The following is an 18,303-nucleotide window of genomic DNA, read 5'->3' as shown; positions in this document are numbered from 1 at the left end:
CTCAGCACACAATGTAAGAGAAGTCGATCAGATTGTCCGCGAAAATCTTACCGGAAATCATACTGAATACTTTCGCAGGTATCACTAGAGAACGTGTTTTAAAGTTTGCTAGGTTTTTATAAAAGACGATGATTGCAGTCATTGATATGTCGCTTTAAACGTTAAAGGAGATTTAAGCTTAAATCTTTCTATATTTTTTGCATAATTTGCTGTGACTGAAACTTTCCCAATCCCATGAAGTTATTTCGTCCCACGGGCCACGCAGGTATGTCGAGCAACTGGCGCATTCGCCTACGTAGCTTTCTGTTTTCTGTGCGCGCCAAAATCTAATCTTAGTAGTAAAGACAATACGGCCAAGGTTGCAGAGAACGTTGAGTTCGTGGACGACCTCCAGCAAGTGCTAAGAGAAAGCTTAGCTGTGTTTCCGGTTAGCTAATTAAAATCTGAACAAAAACTTATTAACGATAACATCGCGGGAAGGAGAGATGTTTTCAAGCAGTTACCGAAGGGCTTTGGATAGAGTTTAATCTTTCAACTGCTGCCTAGAGTGTTGAAATTCTTGAGCCAGGAAGGCCACGGATTCTCTTCTTGTCCCTTGGTCATTGTCATTTCACCTGTTATGTCGATTGTTTAACACCAAGTTAAATACCTTTGATCATTGGGAATCGATCCGATGCTGTTTTCAGTGGGAAAAACAAAACCAAAGACCAATAAATTTTGGATGAAAAGAGCGGGTTTACTTTATTGCAAATGTCAGCTTAGTATAACAGGATCATCTACCCACATCTATTAAGCAAAAGTTTCCACGTTCAGCTTTTCTTTTTTTTTCAAGCGAAGATGAGATTAGATTTTGGCACGCACGGAAAGTTGCGCAAGAACCAGTTGCTGGACATACCTGCGTGGCCCGTGCGACGAAATAACTTCCCGGGATTGGCAAAGTTTCAGTCACAGCAAATTATGCAAAAAATCTAGAAAGATTTAAGCTTGAATCTCGTTTAACGTTTAAAGCGACATATCAATGACTGCAACCATCGTGTTGTGTACAAACCTCGCAAACTTTAAAACACGTTCTGTAGTGATACCTGCGAAAGTATTCAGTACAATTTCCGGTAAGATTTTCGCGGACATGATGGATTTCTCTTACATTGTGCGCTGAGACTGAAACTTTTCACCTCAAGTAAATCTCTGTCGCACGGTCCAAACAAACAAAGCGAGCAACTGAGTTGCTAGTATATGTTAAAACACACGAAAGGACTCTAAAGCACACTTCACTCTGATTGGGCAGAAAAACACAAAGCTTTTCTGGCACCAATCAGTTCGCAGAACGACTGCGACCGTTTGGAACTAGTCTTGTAAGACAATGTCCCCAGGGGCTCTTCATGCCCTAACTTGAAATCGACTCAGCCCCTGGGTCTCCGAGGATGGTTAATCTGCACCATATTTAACTATGTCTGCACTCGGCTCAACTACATCAGACCGTTTCTTTGAAATGTAATGAATAACGTCGTCTTTCTCTCTTTTTCAGATAGCACGAATCAAGATCAGGATGGCGAAGCAGGTGATTATTAATTAATGAAAAGATCAATATCATATTTAAGCATTAAAGGTTTTTCGAAGAAGATCGAGCACCCGCCATATACCGGTAATTGTAGAACTTTCCTTGCCTCCTTGCCAAGGACGTGATTGAAATTCATTCCTAGCTTAATTGATTGTGATGTTCTGATAGTAATTGCAGTTTCCATGAAAAGATGATCTTAAGTGATTCATGATGTGCTGAACCTGCACTCGGCTAAACTACATGATTCAGTTTCTTTTAAATTAACTTAATAACGTCGTTCTCTCTTTTTCAGATAACACGAATCAAGATCGAGATGGTGCAGCAGGTGATTATTAACGAAAAGTTCATATCATATTTATGCATTAAAGGTTTTTCTTAGATGATCGAGCACCCGCCAATTATCGGTAATTGGAGAACATTCCTTACCGATTGAAATTCGTTCTTAGCTTAATTGACGGTGATGTGATCATTAGTAATTGCAGCTTCTGTGAAAAGATGATGTTAAGTAACCTAGAATACTTTCCAAGAGAATCACTTTATTTCAACCCGATCGTTCTTTTCTTTAATGCTTGATACAACAGGGCAATCAACATCAGGAACTGGAAATGTTGGAATTGGGGTAGCGAGAGCCCCCAACGAGGTGGTTGTGGTAGACCCTCCAGAAGGTACATGACATGTGTTATGATTAATAACTTCTAGGATAGTCAGAAATGAAACTTGATTTGGTACCAATAAATGGGGCTGTAACGCGAACATGTCAACTGGTGTTTAGATGAGAGTATACAAACACGTAAAAACTTGTGTTAACATTTAATTTAGGTGGACCCTAAAATAGCCATCCATATATTATTTGATTTCAAATAATTTTTATGGCCACTGCCTCCTATGGAGGTGAGGCCATAATGTTGACTTGGTTGAGCGAGCGAGTGAGTGTGACAGTAGAATTCGAAAGGATAGATGGATAGAGGAATGGTGAGGTTCTTGAGGTAGCCACTATAATTTTTCATTTCTCTTTGATATTATTATCATTATTTTAATCATTAATTTATTATTATGAATATGACTATTTGTTACCATCTATTGGGTACTCAAAAAGATGTGGGATTTAATAGTAGTAGCCATATCCAGTCTTAACTGCCTATTTTTTTTACTTCAGATGAAAACACAAGTGATGAGGAACTTGGTAGACCTATCTTTACTTCATCACCAATAGTACATCAAGTACCCATTGTAGCAGGTACATGTAGGTATACTTTCCACACTTTTTCTGTCTGGAGAACTAAAGTGTAGGGTAGCATTGCTCTTGCAGCTTTAATGAACTTGTTTTCCTTTTTTTCTCTTTTTCTTTTCCTTTCAATTAGGTGACCAGAAAAGAGCAGAGATGTTTGTTGAAAGCCTATATGGTAAAGATGAAGGAAGTTCAATATGTAATTATTTCTGGAGTTGAGTTACAAACGGGATGGGCATAATTATATTGCACAAAGAGATATTAAGAATGAAATACCCACTTGAAAAGACTATGAGAGTTGTAATAACTTGAAAGACAAAACTTATAGCTGAAACTAGTCAATTCATGCTGTTTATAGTCTTTGTAATCATTCATCCTAAAGTTGTTCTCAATTTCCTAGAGTCAGTAGTCACATGCTGTCCTATGGCAATGGATGGCCACATTTTGGCTGCACAGGCAGTAGAAATTCCAATTCGATCTGGAACAGTGGACAAGAATAGCCACCCAGTGGATGTCCATTGTTAAATCATTATTTATTTATTTATTTAGAAGGTAATAGTGTAATCCAATAATTATATACAAATTTTAAAGGTCAAATATTGGCTTGTCAATCCTAGTTCAAATTATATTTTGATAGGTTTTGAACATGAATATTGTAAAATAATGTAATAGAAGAAAGGGAGAATAAGTTAAAAAAAAGACATGTAATGTTTTTCAGTGGGAACAGTGGAAGAGGAGGTGGATCAACTGGTTGGTGCAGAAGCGAGTAAGTAAAGACTTAGAATGAATCATCTTAATCTGGTCCTGCAAAGAAGTTATGTGCTCAATTGATTCTACATTCTTACTGTTAGACCCAAGATGTGGACCAGCCTATGATTTACAGCTTCTAAGAAAACTAATGGTAGCACATGATGTGCCCCCAGTGCTACCATTCCTGTGCATAAATGCACGAGAAGTAAGTGTGTGAAGGTTTGTAGGGATGATTTTAGATAAGAGTTGCATACAAAGTCTCTTCAGGTTATGATGGACAAGTCACAGTTGGCCTAGTCATAAGCATGTGAAACTTCAGATTGTGTTGCAGTCAGGTTCATGACCTTGCAGTCAGGTTCATGACCTGTCAGGGGGTTTTGTGTTTGAATGAAATACATTCTTTCTCAAAGTGCTTATTTCCAGCCTGCACCATTAATGACAACCAGAAAACTTGCAGGGAAACCTAATCAAATGCTGGGGATTAACCTCTTAGGAGCCAACAGCTATACATGACCTTGTTTCTTGAGCTAACCGCCTCCCGGTTAGCTCAATTGGTTAGAGCGCTGGACTGTTGTGCGGGAGGTCGAGGTCGATGGTTCGAGCCCCGGCCGGACCAACACTCAAGGTCTTAAAATAACTGAGGAGAATGCGCTACCTTTCTCTAATAAGAAATGGATAGACATTCTAGTATTCTCGGATAAGGACGAATAAACCGTAGGTCCCGTCTCCTGCATCTATTAATTAGATAATTTGGTTAGGCAGGGGACGTTAAAGAACCCACTCACGAGATTACTGTGATGTGGTCTGGCCTGTTTACTGGGAATTGGAGGGAGGGGGCATCTTCAAATAAGTTTCCTTCAATTGTTTGTAAAACTGCTGATGCAGTCTGGCCAAAGTCCCCCGAACATTGTTGTGATGCTCATTTGATCATATCGACATGTTAATTTGCGCAATATAAATATTAAATTATTAAATAAATAAATATTAAACTGTTATTTCTTCATGGGACTCACATTTCATTAATTCTAAGTTCTAATGTTGCAATTTAGAATCAAGTGTAGTATTACAACTGACTGAGGTCTATCTTGGGTTCATAGTGTTTTTACATAATTGTATAAAATGTACATTTAACTTTGTGTTCATGTTTAGTTTTTTTAGCGCTTTGCGTCCGATTGTAGTGTTAGAATTGTGACATAAAACACGTCACTTAATGTTTTGACATTTCTAATCAATTCTTCCCATTCCCTAAATTATACAGTTGAGTCATCACTAGTTGAAGGTTACATACATCAAAATACACTGAAATGAAATGCATGTCTTATGAAATTAGAGGTTCTGCACGATATTGTTTGGAAGGGAAAGACGAAATTAATGTTGTGCATTTATACAATTAAAAGCAATTATTATTATAACATTCAAAAAAATCTTATTATCTAAATATTGAACTCAGATGAGAAAGCAGTGCCACCAGGACTGTATTCCTTTGGTGCTCATCCGCTACAAAGCTTCGCAAAAGGCCATGGATACCTTAAGGTACACCTCCTATAAATCTCTGCAATATAACTTCATAACAATCAGAGCAAAGAATTATACAGTGGTCATGCTTTGCATTTCATTTCATTAGGGATAAGTGATTCTAGTTAAACATATTTCAATAATAGCTGAGATGTGCAAGTCATATTGTAGTATTGTATCCATCACTTCATTGAATATAGTACACACTACTGGTTCATTTCAGAGCTTTGTTGGATATATCAGATGTGTTGGGAACCTGCTATCTGTGTGCCTCCCTTCAAGGCAGCAATTTTGATAACAGTGGTAAGTGTTTAGGCTTGATTACCAATCTCTGTTATTATTATTGTTATTATTATTATTATTATTATTATTATTATAATTATTATAATTATTAGTTGTTGAGACACTGGTGGTTCTCCTGGTGACTCACATGATTATCAAGCTGTATCCCAAGGAAATCATTTTCAAATTTTTTTCCCACTTTTACCATGAAACAGCAGTTTATTGGACAACAAAAGTCAGCTCTCAAAAGGCATGTAACCTCAAACAGACTTTTCCATAGTTCATTGTCAATCACAACATTGTCTTGGAAAATAAAATTTAGGAAACAAACACAAATTAGTTGTTCAACAAAAATGCATGCAAAAGTAATATGTTTTGAACAGAACCATCCAAAAGAGACATTGTCATGTCCTCAGTAATGTAATGAATTGAATGTCTTATTTGCATAGCTTGTGGGAAACATCAACAATCTCAACAATCGAGTGAAGATGTGGAGATCAGGGTGATGCACCCCACATTAACTTCCAACAGGATGATAGTTGGAAGTTTGATAGCAGGTCAGTGCAGGCATCTGAGCTTCCAATTTGTTGCTCAAATTGTAACCTATCAAAGGTATCCCATACATGGTAATCCTGTAGCTGATAATCATAATTTACAAAAATCTCAAATCTCCTGATTGTCTTCTGATTTGGGAGTTTTAAAAAACATTTACAAACAAACAAACCAAGAAATGAAAAAAATTCAAGTGTATGATGTTCTGTTAAATTATGCAATTTAACACTGATAATTATCTCGTTGTGTATTAATGGTATGGATGACTATGTCTTCAAGGAAATGAAAGTAGCCTTACAAGAGAGTTGGTAGAAGCAATACACCAAGGCAAGGAGGCTTCAAATGCTCTAAAGGCTCACAGGTTAATGTTGCAGTGTGCTATAACTAACTATTGTTCAGGTTGATCTCATTATAACCATAATGGTTTAAGTTTTGTAACTCAAACTACATTAATTTGAATTTACAGGGACCTCTTGGAAAGGGACAGAGCTATAAGATTACAGCAGGAAATTGAATTGCAAGCTTCTGTAAGTTTGGTAGATCACAGATAAATTGGCAACCATTAAATACACTGTAGATTCAAAATTGTGTAGCAAAGACAGTTAAATCTGCGTATACCACACCTACAGCACAAAAATGCCAATGCATGTACATTAGAAAAAGAAGTGTAAACTGCTTATAGAAAGAACTCATGGTGTATATCTTTTTGGTAGAAGAGAAAAATTAAAAAATACAAACAATAAGGAGGAAGTTAACTGAAAATACCATTGTTGGCTTTCTGGATAAACCAATCAGACACCACAAAGATAGCACTATATGAACTAGGAAACAAATGTAGCTTTATTGATGTAAACAGCTGATAGAAAGAAATCATGATGTAATTTTTGTCTTTTTGTAGAAAAGAAAAATTAATATAAAAACAAGAATGAAGAAACTGCAAATACAATCGTTGGCTTTATTTGAAATGTATTTTATAAAGTGGTGCTTTGAATTACATATACTTTATTATGAATTCCACTTTTTCAGGAGGCTTTAGACAGGGCCAAAAGCAAACCACAAACAGAGGAAAGAGTAAGTTTAAGTTACTTTGTTGTATATTTTTAAAGATTTTTTAACCTTACATGAGCAGAATATCAACATGGTTCATTAACAGATATATTACTTCCAAATGAATTTCTAAATCTTGGCATGTCCATTTCCATGTATTCTAAATTCAATCACAGGCCCAAAGACCTCAGGACTTAGAAAATGAGGTAAATAATGCAAATGTTCTGGCAATTGTATTTATTAACAATAAATAAACCAGATAATATCTGAAAAGTAGTATTCCAAAAATCCACATTAACAGAAATGCGTATACCAGTAGTATGTATATATTAGTGTATAAGTAAAGGCATCTGTTTTTGCACAGAGTGAGATGTGGCTGTATATAGTGCTATTAAAAGCAAAACAGGAAATTGGGAAATTATCACTTTTATGCCCCATGTTAATTGTCTACTAAATTAAAATAACTCATTGTATATTACTTATATGGCAGGCTGATCTTGGTGAAGGTGAAAATTTGGATGAAACTGTGGTGGATTCTGCGGAGGTAATGTCTGTACTTCCTTGAAACTGCCAAAACTAATATGGCTTAACTGGCTAAAGTGCAAAATTGGACTTTGATTGATTTACTGGATATTCCCAGTTATGGCTTTTAAGAATCCTAGATATATCTTTGTCTGCAATTGACGTGCCCGTCAATTGATGTTCCTAAAAAACTCTAATATGAGGAAAAATCCAGCAAACTCACTGGCGTGCAGTGAATTTGTTCTTCCATGAGTTTCTAAGTGTTGGTCAAATGCCAATTTCCTCATTGTACTTTGAATTTCAACTGCACGTGCAGCACTGCATGGTAATAATTATCAGCAAAGCAAGGTGAAATTTTTTGGGTTTAAATGATGATTATGATGGTTTCTTTGCAACTCTTTGAACACTGGAGAAATTATTCCCTTAATAAGTCTTAATAAGTCTTGCAAAATACTTTAATATGAGTAAAACTCCAATTAATCATTTTTGTTTAGGTCCGCAAGAGAAGGCTCGCAAGGTTTAGTGAAGGGGTAATTACTTTTTATGATGTATTTCAAAAATTATCCATTGCAAGTCTTTTTTAAGTGAATAGTAAACCTTTCATTTTGAAAACAACTTTGAAGACATAGGTGGTCAAACACAAACAAGTAAAACTTGATTGTTTTATATATTTTGTAGGAATCTTGTAAATATCCCCGTAATAATGAGAGTGACTGTGATGAAGATAGTAGAATTGTAAGTATCGTAAGTGGTTTGAAATGAAGTATAGTTACTATTTCAAAACTTGAAGGAAAAAGTGCAGATCTTTTGAAGAATTTATTTGATTAAAATGTATTTTCTTTTTTTTTTGCAGACTTTCAAGAATTAATAATTTGTATTTTTTTAGTAAAATCTCAATTGTTGAACTTAATCCATAAATTTTCATTTCTATTTAATTTTTAGTGATTTGTTCTTAATAAGTTATTATGTATTACCCATATTGTAATTCATATTTTTATAAGCAATACAACTATTTAAGTTGTGATACAAGTTGTGGATTGGTTTTATTCAAATTAAACTTCATTTACCTTCCTTGATGTTGTTTTTTCTTCAGAAAAGGTATGAGATATATTATCAATAGTTTGTCTATTTGCATGTCTTTTGATGCTGTCAATACAAATAATAATAAAAGTGAATGAGGTCCAGGTTCAGCACTAGGCAAATATAAGTGTATTCAACATCTCTCATTGTATAATAATAAACTATAAGTGAATCTCGCAACTTGATTAACTCAATTAAACGGGAGGTGATGATTATTGCCAATGTGACACAAAGTAAGAAATCATTCGTTGAAAGCAAAACGGATGGGTTAGCTCAATGATGGTACAAATAAAGACTTGCACTCTCTAAATGAACTGTTTATTGTATCCATTAATTTCTTTTCTGGCAATAGATAGGTTTCACATCATTTTGATTTCAGTATCAACAAGATTACAAACAACTATGCGCATGAAATGAAATGAAAGAAAAGTTCTTTTCGTCGATATGTAATGGTGGCCTTAATAATTTCTTCTTTCATACACTGTTGAGGGTCTTTAAAGCAAAACTGATTTCAAAAGGTTTGCTCAGTGATCATCTAAACAATAGAGGCTCAAACTCCCTCAGTTAATAGTTGATATTATCCATTCATTCATTTCTGATCATTAATATTGGTTCTCACAACTACAATACCCCCCTTCCTGTTAATCCAGCCAAACAACTGAAATAAATTTGAATTTATTCAATTTAGAGTTTATTTGCATTTGCACACGACCCCACAAGCTGTTCAGCTTTAAACATTATCGTGTCTAAATAAAGGTGTTATTATACTGTTGGCAGTTATGAAAAGTTTATATAAGTAATTTTGATTTCAGTAATTTTGATTTTCAATTTACAATAAAGCGAAGCACTTGTCAAACTTGAAAAGTAGTATTTCCGTAATGAAATCGACAGTGACACAAGAATTAACATCATTCCAAAGTTAAGCAAAGTTGAATTCGAAATCTGTCGAAGTTCTCTACGAATTCTCGGATGACGAATTTGCTCCACGTGATTTTTTAAATGCAAGCGTAAGAAAGGCAAATGTTGTCTTTCCATAAATTTTTTTATGTAGAGATGTATCTGTTGATAAGAGAAAAAAAAGAATAAATGCTGTGTACTGTAGGAATTCAGCTCACAACCTCTCGCTTTATGGGCTACCAGCTAGTTTTACAGTCAGGGGTCTTAAAATCAGGGGTTCTTACAGTCAGGGGTTCTTACAATCAGAGGTTCTTACAATCAGGGGTTCTTAAAATCAGGGGTCTTACAATCAGGGGTCTTACAGTCAGGGGTTCTTACAATCAGGGGTTCTTACAATCAGGGGTTCTTACAATCAGGGGTGCTTAGAATCAGGGGTTCTTAGAATCGGGGGTTCTTACAATCAGGGGTCTTACAGACAGGGGTTCTTACAATCGGGGGTTCTTACAATCAGGGGTTCTTACAAGCAGGGGTTCTTACAATCAGGGGTCTTAAAATCAGGGGTTCTTAAAATGAGGGGTCTTAAAATCAGGGGTCTTACAGTCAGGGGTTCTTACAATGAGGGGTCTTAAAATCAGGGGTTCTTAATCAGGGGTTCTTATATTCAGGGGTTCTTACAATCAGGGGTTCTTACATTCAGGGGTTCCTACTATCAGGGGTTCTTACAAACGGGGGTTCTTACAATCAGGGGTTCTTACAATCAGGGGTTCTTACAATCAGGGGTTCTTAGAATCAGGGGTTCTTACAATCAGGGGTCTTACAGTCAGGGGTTCTTACAATCAGGGGTTCTTACAATCAGGGGTCTTACAAACGGGTTCTTACAAACAGGGGTTCTTACAATCAGGGGTTCTTACAATCGGAGGTGTTACAGTCAGCGGTTCTTACAATCAGGGGTTCTTACAATCAGGGGTCTTACAATCAGGGGTCTTACAATCAGGGGTTCTTACAATCAGGGATTCTTACAATCAGGGGTTCTTAAAATCAGGTGTTCTTACAATCAGGGGTTCTTACAATCAGGGGCTCTTACAATCAGGGGTCTTACAGTCAGGGGCTCTTACAATCAGGGGTTCTTACAATCAGGGGTTCTTAAAATCAGGTGTTCTTACAATCAGGGTTCTTGCAATCAGGGGCTCTTACAATCAGGGGTCTTACAGTCAGGGGTTCTTACAATCAGGGGTTCTTACAATCAGGGGTTCTTACAATCAGGGGTTCTTACAATCAGGGGTTCTTACAATCAGGGGTTCTTAAAATCAGGGGTTCTTAAAATCAGGGGTTCTTACAATCAGGGGTTCTTACATTCAGGGGTTCTTACAATCAGGGGTTCTTAAAATCAGGGGTTCTTACAATCAGGGGTTCTTACAATCAGGGGTTCTTACAATCAGGGGTTCTTACAGTCAGGGGTTCTTACAATCAGGGGTCTTACAGTCAGGGGTTCTTACAATCAGGGGTTCTTACAATCAGGGGTCTTACAGTCAGGGGTTCTTAAAATCAGGGGTTCTTACAATCAGGGGTTCTTACAATCAGGGGTTCTTACAATCAGGGGTTCTTACAATCAGGGGTTCTTAAAATCAGGGGTTCTTACAATCAGGGGTTCTTACAATCAGGGGTTCTTACAATCAGGGGTTCTTACAATCAGGGGTCTTACAGTCAGGGGTTCTTACAATCGGGGGTTCTTACAATCTGGGGTTCTTGAAATCAGGGGTCTTACAGTCAGGGGTTCTTACAATCAGGGGTTCTTAAAATCAGGGGTTCTTACTATCAGGGGTTCTTACAATCAGGGGTTCTTAAAATCAGGGGTTCTTACAATCAGGGGTCTTACAATCAGGGGTTGATATCAGTGTGTTTTATATGGAGTGATGTGCCCAGATGTTGATATTGATCGTTGCTCCTTACGTTCAGGGGTTTATATCAGTGTGTCTTACACGAAGGGGCTGTGTCAAGATGTTGATATTGATCATTGATCCTTACGTTCAGGGGTTTATATCAGTGTGTCTTACACGTGGGGACTGTGCCCAGATGTTGATAATGATCGTTGCTCCTTACGTTCAGGGGTTTATATCAGTGTGTCTTACACGTGGGGGCTGTGCCCAGATGTTGATATTGTTCGTTGTTTCTTACATCCATGGGTTTTAATCAATGTGTCTTACATGATGGGCTGTAGGCAGATGTTGCTACTTATCTTAGTATCTTACGGTTAGGGGTCTGTGTTGATCGTAACTCTTTACATACAGTGCGTATTCTTTGCCCAGATGTTGATATTGATTAATTGAACTTAAAATGTCACATCCATGTTAAACGTGTGTCCAGTTGTTTATTGCGATGGTAAAATGTTACATCTACGGGTCTGCGCGCAGATGTTGATATCGATCGTCGATCGTCAAGGTCAGAACCGTACTTGACATCCAGGGGTTTTATATTTATACCTCTATATAGTCGCTATGTAACGATGATGATTTACATAAGGGGGTTTTGAATAAAATGTCATGGTGGTTTTATATAAGGGTCTGTTCCCAGCTATTGATAATGATCCGAACACTTTCCCAAAACTCAGAGTTGAAGTTGACTCGCTCAATGTATAGCTCATTTCCTGTTGATCCCTTGACTACAAAATCTGTCCATTTACGCTGGGTTACAAACATCTGTTGTTGTATTTGATAGAAATACTTATGTCCAGTGTTCATCTTTAGATGGTTGTCACCACAGTCCTTACATATTTTTCTTTGAAGCAGACCTTGTCTAAGACTCTCACTGTCATTTAACTGTATCAATTTCATTTCAAGAAGTCCAAGTGGTTGGGAAACATGAGGATCTGACACTAGACCATCAGGGGTGGCTGCTAAGAAACCATGGCTTTGGCTAATAAAAAGCCCACATGGCTCAACTGAAAGATTCCTGTAGCCTGAGTTATGCTTAGATGTAACATATAATCTTTCAATTTCTTCTTCTTTCTCTAAACCCTGATTCATTGCAAAACTCTGATACTGTTTATTATACTGTAAGACATCTGCAAGTGCCTTTGTTGGTGATGTAGTGGGCTTCAAAGAGGCAACCCGGTAACATTTCGAAGCTGTTATTCTACACTTTCTGTGATAATTCCAAAGCTTGTCCTCTGATTGTCCTCTAGTCTTTTGCTCAACTTTGGTAATTTCCTTTTCCTCTAGATTCAACTTTTTCTCAATTTCTTTGCATTTTTCACTTATTTCCCTTAGGGATGGTGGAAGGACTTTGAGCGGCGAAACAATGGTGTCTTCTTCTTTAACCTCTTGTGGCAGTATGTGACTCCAGCCAACAATGTTACCACTTTTGGTTTGATAGTCTTTGATAGTTTGTAACATATTGTTCACTTTGGCATCTGACCACTCTCTCTGATGTATAGCTCGAACATCTTTCCCTTTCTTGATATTTGGTGTTCTGTCAGTCTTAACTTGTTTGCTGTAGTCATGTTTATGAAATGACATGGCTGAGATTGGTGATAGAGGACCTTTTCGTTTCCTTGGGATATTCCATTTACATGGTTTAGAAGTACATGATTCTATGGAGATCTTTTCTCTTTCTTTGCAATATTCAGCCAAGGCAAAGAGAGTTGCAGACACATGATTACATCTTCCGTCTATTCCTGCTGGGCAACCACAATATGCTTTGAGTACTCCTCCAATACTTGACATTACTATTTGACATTGGTATATTAAGTTCTTTTTCATTGATGGGAGAACTTGGCTCTTTATAAAGTGCTTCCCACTTTCCTTTAAATGGTGAATAGAATGTACGTTCCCAGACTTATAAAAATTGAACCCCTTTACAAGAGGTTTAGCAGTTGAGAGTTGTTTTTTTGAGTCAACTGAGTCGATCATGTAACGCCAGATGGTTCCAAATGACACTTTAGGGATAGCATTGAGATCAGAGTTGAAACCTTCTTTTGGAAATTTTCCATTTGTTTGAGGCTCTCTCTTATCAAGCAAACCAAGATCTGCTTTTTTCTTCATAATATTAGCGCCGTTCTCGGGGTCTCCAAGATATTTCTTGTCAAGGCCATTTTCTACATAGTGTTTTAGCCTATGCAAAACGATTTTAAATAATGTTAATGGAGTTCTAAGCAGACGATTTAATGTATAAAATCTTTAAGTGAATATGTTTTCCATCAGAAATATTAATGGTTTTTATGTGAGCAAAAGAAAGAGCTACGAAAAAGCTGAATTTGACCCTTTACCTGCTGACTAAAGCTGACTTTTTACCACTTGTTTTCGCTCCCCTACAAATCAGCCAGCGCTTTAGCTGTACCACACTGCATGCCTCTACATTTCTGTTTTGCAAAACAGCCCCAGGTATATCGTCTTCAGTTAAAATAAAGCCTTCTTCTTTAGTTTCTGAGAGCTTACTATCATTCGCAATGGACGCCATTTTGATTTCTGTCCAGCCAAACAATCCATGCATGCTTTGCGATCGCAGTTTCAGCCCCAGGCCCTTTTTCGTTTTGTTACCGGCGAATAACGAAAGTGATGAATTTTTTATTTCCGCTCTAAATGGCTGACCACGTGAGCGATTAATTCGAACCCCCAGCGGGCTTTCGAGGTGCATTTTCTCGCTTTTGCCTCAAGATTGAGTGAAAGAGGCGGTCGATCTGAAGCTCAGCTTCCAAAGGTGAGAAATGGGAGTAAATACATATTTCAAACAAGTATGAAATTACTTAGGTCTACATTTCCATGCGTAAACCTTCCACTTGCAAGAATTTCGCTATTTAGAAACCCTTTCAAATGAGTGTTTTAGACGGAAGCATTGTTGATTTTCCTTGGAAACATTTGAAAAAAACTCGCTCGGCAGATCATTGAAGAATGTCATATTCTAGACACAACTCACGTATTTGTAGCTTAGCACGTGTTTTGAGTCAGATTATTGTGTGGGGTTTGACGTAAACACGCTTACGCGACGTTTATTATGATGTCGCACGTAGTGTATTGAAATGTCAGGAACGAAAACTTCTGATCCAAAGACTATACATCAAAGAAAAGGCCACGATTGATTTGTGCGTCATTTGACTTGTATACTAAATTTACCAGCATTTTATTGAGAGGTAGCTGCCACAGTCGTCCTGAAAATTGTAAGTTATCTTTGAGTAAAGAGTTAGAAAATTGTTTTTGATTTGCCGATGTAAACGAATGTGACTGTGAGTGAATGAATGAAAGAAAAGCTTTATTTATGTCACTTGATCTAGCCGAGGGTAAGAAACCCTCTACTAATAGGTTAAGACATTCATTCTTTTGTGGTGAATCTCCAATCATTTAGGATTGCTATCATTAGAGACCGACTTTTTAAGTAAAAGTTTCATTTCACGATACTTTCTCCTCGCCAAATTTTGTTTGCCCATGGGTTACCGGGATTGGCGCCATGGAAACTAGGTCACATGACTGAAACAAGCGGTGTCACGGCGTTAGTGCGGCAGCTATCATGAGAAAGCTTTCGTGGGAGGGGGATCTTCCTTCGTTTGCTGTAGTTTTTAGTTTTTTGAAATTATGCTGGTAACTACCACCTGAGAAAAAAACGGCAAAAAACGATGCCGTTTGGTAAAAAGATCCAATTCAGCTCAAAATCTTCCAACTTTGTTTTGGTAGAAGGCAAAACCCACTTGGTCATCATTAAGTAATTTGGTTATTTCAACTAAGTTGAAATTGTAATTTGGCCACTGGAATGAGTTAAAAAGCTGAATTTTCGAGTGTTAGCCCTTTGTCAGAGCGAGTGGAGGATTTGTGGGTTGTGTGTGAGTTTATATGCAGAATTGAAAGTGGAGCTATACTATTGGTGGGGACATGGTGATGACAGAATTAGTTGCCATCAGCATTTGCTGTCATCAAGTAGTTTTCATTAACTAAAATTAATGCCCTATTAAAAAGGTTCTATTGTATGTCTGTGGAATGACATACGTACCAACTCTCCTGGATTATCCAGGAGTCTCCCGGGTACTAAACAAGTCTGTATGGTTCACCAAAGCTCCTGGCTGGATAAAAGTGATAAAGTGGCTTTCAAAAGTTTTGCTCCACTGTAGGCTGATAACACATTCCCAGGTTTATTCAAATTATAACGATTTTGGTTTTAGAAACTAATCTTACAGTTTCTTAAAGCATTTTTTATGGGAGATCTGAGGAGATCAATTTTTTAGTTTGTGGAGGGGGGGGGGGGGGGGTGGGGGATGCTGCTGAGTTGATGCTATGGTGGCATAAGAGAAAAATCTCCAGATTTTAGATCTCCACAGGTTGGCATCTTTGGAGTAGTAGGGTGTTTAAACTTGAAAATTCAAGCTAAAGATAGGAATAAACATTAATATACACCTAAGAGTTTGAAATTTACCTACATGCATACAACTAGTCACCCTTATTATTATCCATTTTACCACATTATTAGTATTTTTTTAGTGTTGCTGCTAATGGTGACAAACCATGTAAAATCAAACCTTTTAATCAAAATACCTTTATGAAGGCATTGTGAAAACTCACCTTAGCCTTTACAATATACTTAATTCAACATTAATTATGACCATGAAATTGAGATGAAACTGATTGAAATAGAGAGGCTTTTAACTTGGTGGCCTCCTGGCACCATTTACAGATGGCGCCACCTTGTATGCATGAAAACTTAAATGTTCCATATGGGAACCCAGGTGACGTCTGTGCATTGACCAGACGCAACATTTAGGGTTAAAGAAAAAAGTTCTCACTAAGTGCTGAGAGGAAGCAGGTCAATATAAGCTAACGTTAAAGCACCTAATGTTTTACATCAAAATAGAACATCCAGCCACACAAACTCAAAGCCAGCATTTAAATTTTGATTGGGCAGACTGTGCAGTGGAATGTTGTCAAATATTCAAAGATATAGGTTTATTCCAGTGTCAGTCAGGTGGTCAACTTGTCTTTCAAACAATTTGATACTCTAAAGGATGGTTACAAAGCTCAGCTTAACACTGTGTGTATGTTGGTTGATATGTATGCTAGGTAACTGAATCTTGTTTTTTGCAGGGAATGGCCTCTATCCGTGATGAATCTCCACCTGATAAAAAAAGGAAGAAACCCATAAGGAAATTTAAAGGTCCTAATGATGCTATAAAAAAGACTGCTGTGGTCTTAAGAGAGGGAGATGTTTTCAAAAGGGAAGAAACAGATGAAGTGTTCATGCCAAATACGATCGATATGTCCAATGACATCAATCGAAATCCAGAGCGGCGTAAACAAATCTCATTCACCAAAAGCATGAAACCAGATGATGTAAAAGACCTACTAAAAGAGACCTTCCCTGTTCTTGCTAATACCGAAAGGTAATATTTTACAAAGTAAAATAACTTGGATAATTGAAACTTGTCTGATGAAAAATTTGACATTTAATTGATTATAATTTGAAAAACTTTAAATCAAATTAAAATTTGAAAGAATTTAGTAAAATATTTTGAAGTGTACTGAATTCTTAATTACAACTTTTGAAGTATTTGTCAAACAGGATCCATCTAAGGGATGTTGTTGAGTCTGTGATTTCAACATGGATGGTTTTGAGGTCTTGAAGATTGAAGAATACAATGTTGACAATTTGTGACTTGCTCTCTAGTTACATGTAATTATTTCCTTTGAGTGAAATTATTAATTAAAAACCTTTTTTTACTGTGTGTCTATACATGTATATCTAACTGATGAAGCACAGTACATAGCTGTTCAAGATATTTTTGTCCTTACCTATTTTAATTTTGTTGACTATGACATTTTCAATGGTACAAAAAATTCTACTGGTTCAAAGACTGGACTGTTAATATAAGGAAACATAAGAAACAGAATCCTCAATTAATTTTGTCTGTTATTTTTGTAAACAACTTCCATATGCAGGATTTATTGTGCAAAAGCAGTTCAGAAACATAAACTTGACTTCTGTGGAGAGCGCCGTATTTGGAGTGGAGAAGTCCTGAACCGAGAGATAAAGGGACACAGTGTGTTGTACATCTACTATGAGGTTTGTATTACAGTGCAACACATCACAAAGTTTTTATGCTCAGGGGTACTGTCAACAAGTTCTGGTCAAAATTTTGTCCTTTGCTCTTTAGTTTCAGAGTAAGTATACTGTAAATGTCCATTTATAAGCCGCACTTTTTTTCACAAAATTGAAGCCGAAAATCAAGGGTGCGGCGTATGCATAGATATATCTGTGTTTGGAGTTCTCAAAAACCTAATATTCATAAAATTCTTAAACATGAAGGCATGCTATAAAAGGAGCCTTAGGTCCCACTGGACCATTTGTCAATCAACCATCGTGTGATGTAGAACTCTTTAGAGTCAAGTCAGCTTGAGCTACGGCTACTCCACAGCAGTGAACAGCGGGCGCATTCCTCAAAATTGTTTTGTCTTCATCACAATACAAGAATTTTTGAGATTTGTATTTCATTTCTCCAATGGAAACTGTCTTTATTTGTGGCGGTAAATTTGAGATCGAAGTAGGTGGTTCGCACATTACCTCATGCCACCATGCAGGTGGAAGTAAACAATAGATCTCTCATTAGCTCCTTTTGTTCGTCTACCAGCATTTAAATTTGACCCGCACACATCAACGGTGAGTGACAAATGAGCCTAGCTAGGTCTTCCCAGGGAAGACTTCCTTATTATAGCGTGCCTTCGTGTTTAAGATGCCAAGAAATAAACATAAAAGAAACTTAGAGCGTGTTCATTACCCTGCTGGCAGAGGTGTTTATTTGTTAACTTCTCCTACACGGTCCACATAAAAGTAAAGTCCTCTGTGCTTGGCCTGTTAAATCTTCTTCAAGCATGCGCGGCCTGTTGCTTAGAAACAAATT

The 18,303-nt window shown here is 37.0% G+C and overlaps 2 protein-coding genes across 8 annotated transcripts; one reads left to right on the top strand and one right to left on the bottom strand.

Moving 5' to 3' along the window:
• Window positions 1–1,423: 1,423 nt before the first annotated feature.
• On the top strand, window positions 1,424–8,525 carry LOC148724871 (uncharacterized). Of its 7 annotated transcripts, none has more exons than XM_088731231.1 (18): window positions 1,424–1,558; window positions 1,851–1,883; window positions 2,140–2,223; window positions 2,715–2,801; window positions 2,920–2,961; window positions 3,505–3,552; window positions 3,638–3,741; window positions 4,987–5,069; window positions 5,275–5,354; window positions 5,783–5,890; window positions 6,165–6,246; window positions 6,352–6,412; window positions 6,912–6,956; window positions 7,109–7,138; window positions 7,423–7,476; window positions 7,949–7,984; window positions 8,133–8,189; window positions 8,308–8,525. In XM_088731231.1, the coding sequence occupies exons 1-18, from the start codon at window positions 1,495–1,497 to the stop codon at window positions 8,320–8,322; spliced, it is 1,113 nt and encodes a 370-aa protein (XP_088587357.1). In that variant the 5' UTR covers window positions 1,424–1,494; the 3' UTR covers window positions 8,323–8,525. The 7 variants fall into 7 exon arrangements, with proteins under 7 accessions (XP_088587357.1, XP_088587358.1, XP_088587361.1 ...); XM_088731232.1 differs by having other exon boundaries at window positions 1,516–1,642; window positions 2,715–2,795; XM_088731235.1 differs by having other exon boundaries at window positions 1,516–1,642; window positions 5,822–5,890.
• A 3,455-nt stretch (window positions 8,526–11,980) lies between these two features.
• LOC148724870 (uncharacterized) lies at window positions 11,981–13,955 on the bottom strand. Its single transcript, XM_088731393.1, has 2 exons — window positions 13,696–13,955; window positions 11,981–13,541 (listed from the first exon to the last, which is right to left on the bottom strand). The coding sequence occupies exons 1-2, from the start codon at window positions 13,917–13,919 to the stop codon at window positions 11,981–11,983; spliced, it is 1,785 nt and encodes a 594-aa protein (XP_088587519.1). The 5' UTR covers window positions 13,920–13,955.
• Between the last annotated feature and the right edge of the window lie 4,348 nt (window positions 13,956–18,303).

The sequence above is a fragment of the Stylophora pistillata genome, chromosome 8, assembly GCF_964205215.1.
Source record: "Stylophora pistillata chromosome 8, jaStyPist1.2, whole genome shotgun sequence".
NCBI lineage: Eukaryota > Metazoa > Cnidaria > Anthozoa > Scleractinia > Pocilloporidae > Stylophora > Stylophora pistillata.
This window is presented reverse-complemented; position numbering and strand designations above follow the sequence as displayed.

What these genes read in the sequence shown, in the direction of transcription:
- LOC148724871 (XM_088731230.1), top strand. Translation starts at nt 1,573, where the DNA reads ATGAAAAGATCAATATCATATTTAAGCATTAAAGGTTTTTCGAAGAAG. An exon ending in CGAGCACCCGCCATATACCG is followed by an intron (nt 1,643 to 1,850) that starts GTAATTGTAGAA and finishes TCTCTTTTTCAG; the next exon opens with ATAACACGAATCAAGATCGA. An exon ending in GTTTGTTGAAAGCCTATATG is followed by an intron (nt 2,962 to 3,504) that starts GTAAAGATGAAG and finishes AATGTTTTTCAG; the next exon opens with TGGGAACAGTGGAAGAGGAG.
- LOC148724870 (XM_088731393.1), bottom strand. Translation starts at nt 13,919, where the DNA reads ATGCATGGATTGTTTGGCTGGACAGAAATCAAAATGGCGTCCATTGCG. An exon ending in AAGTCAGCTTTAGTCAGCAG is followed by an intron (nt 13,542 to 13,695) that starts GTAAAGGGTCAA and finishes CGTTTTGCATAG; the next exon opens with GCTAAAACACTATGTAGAAA.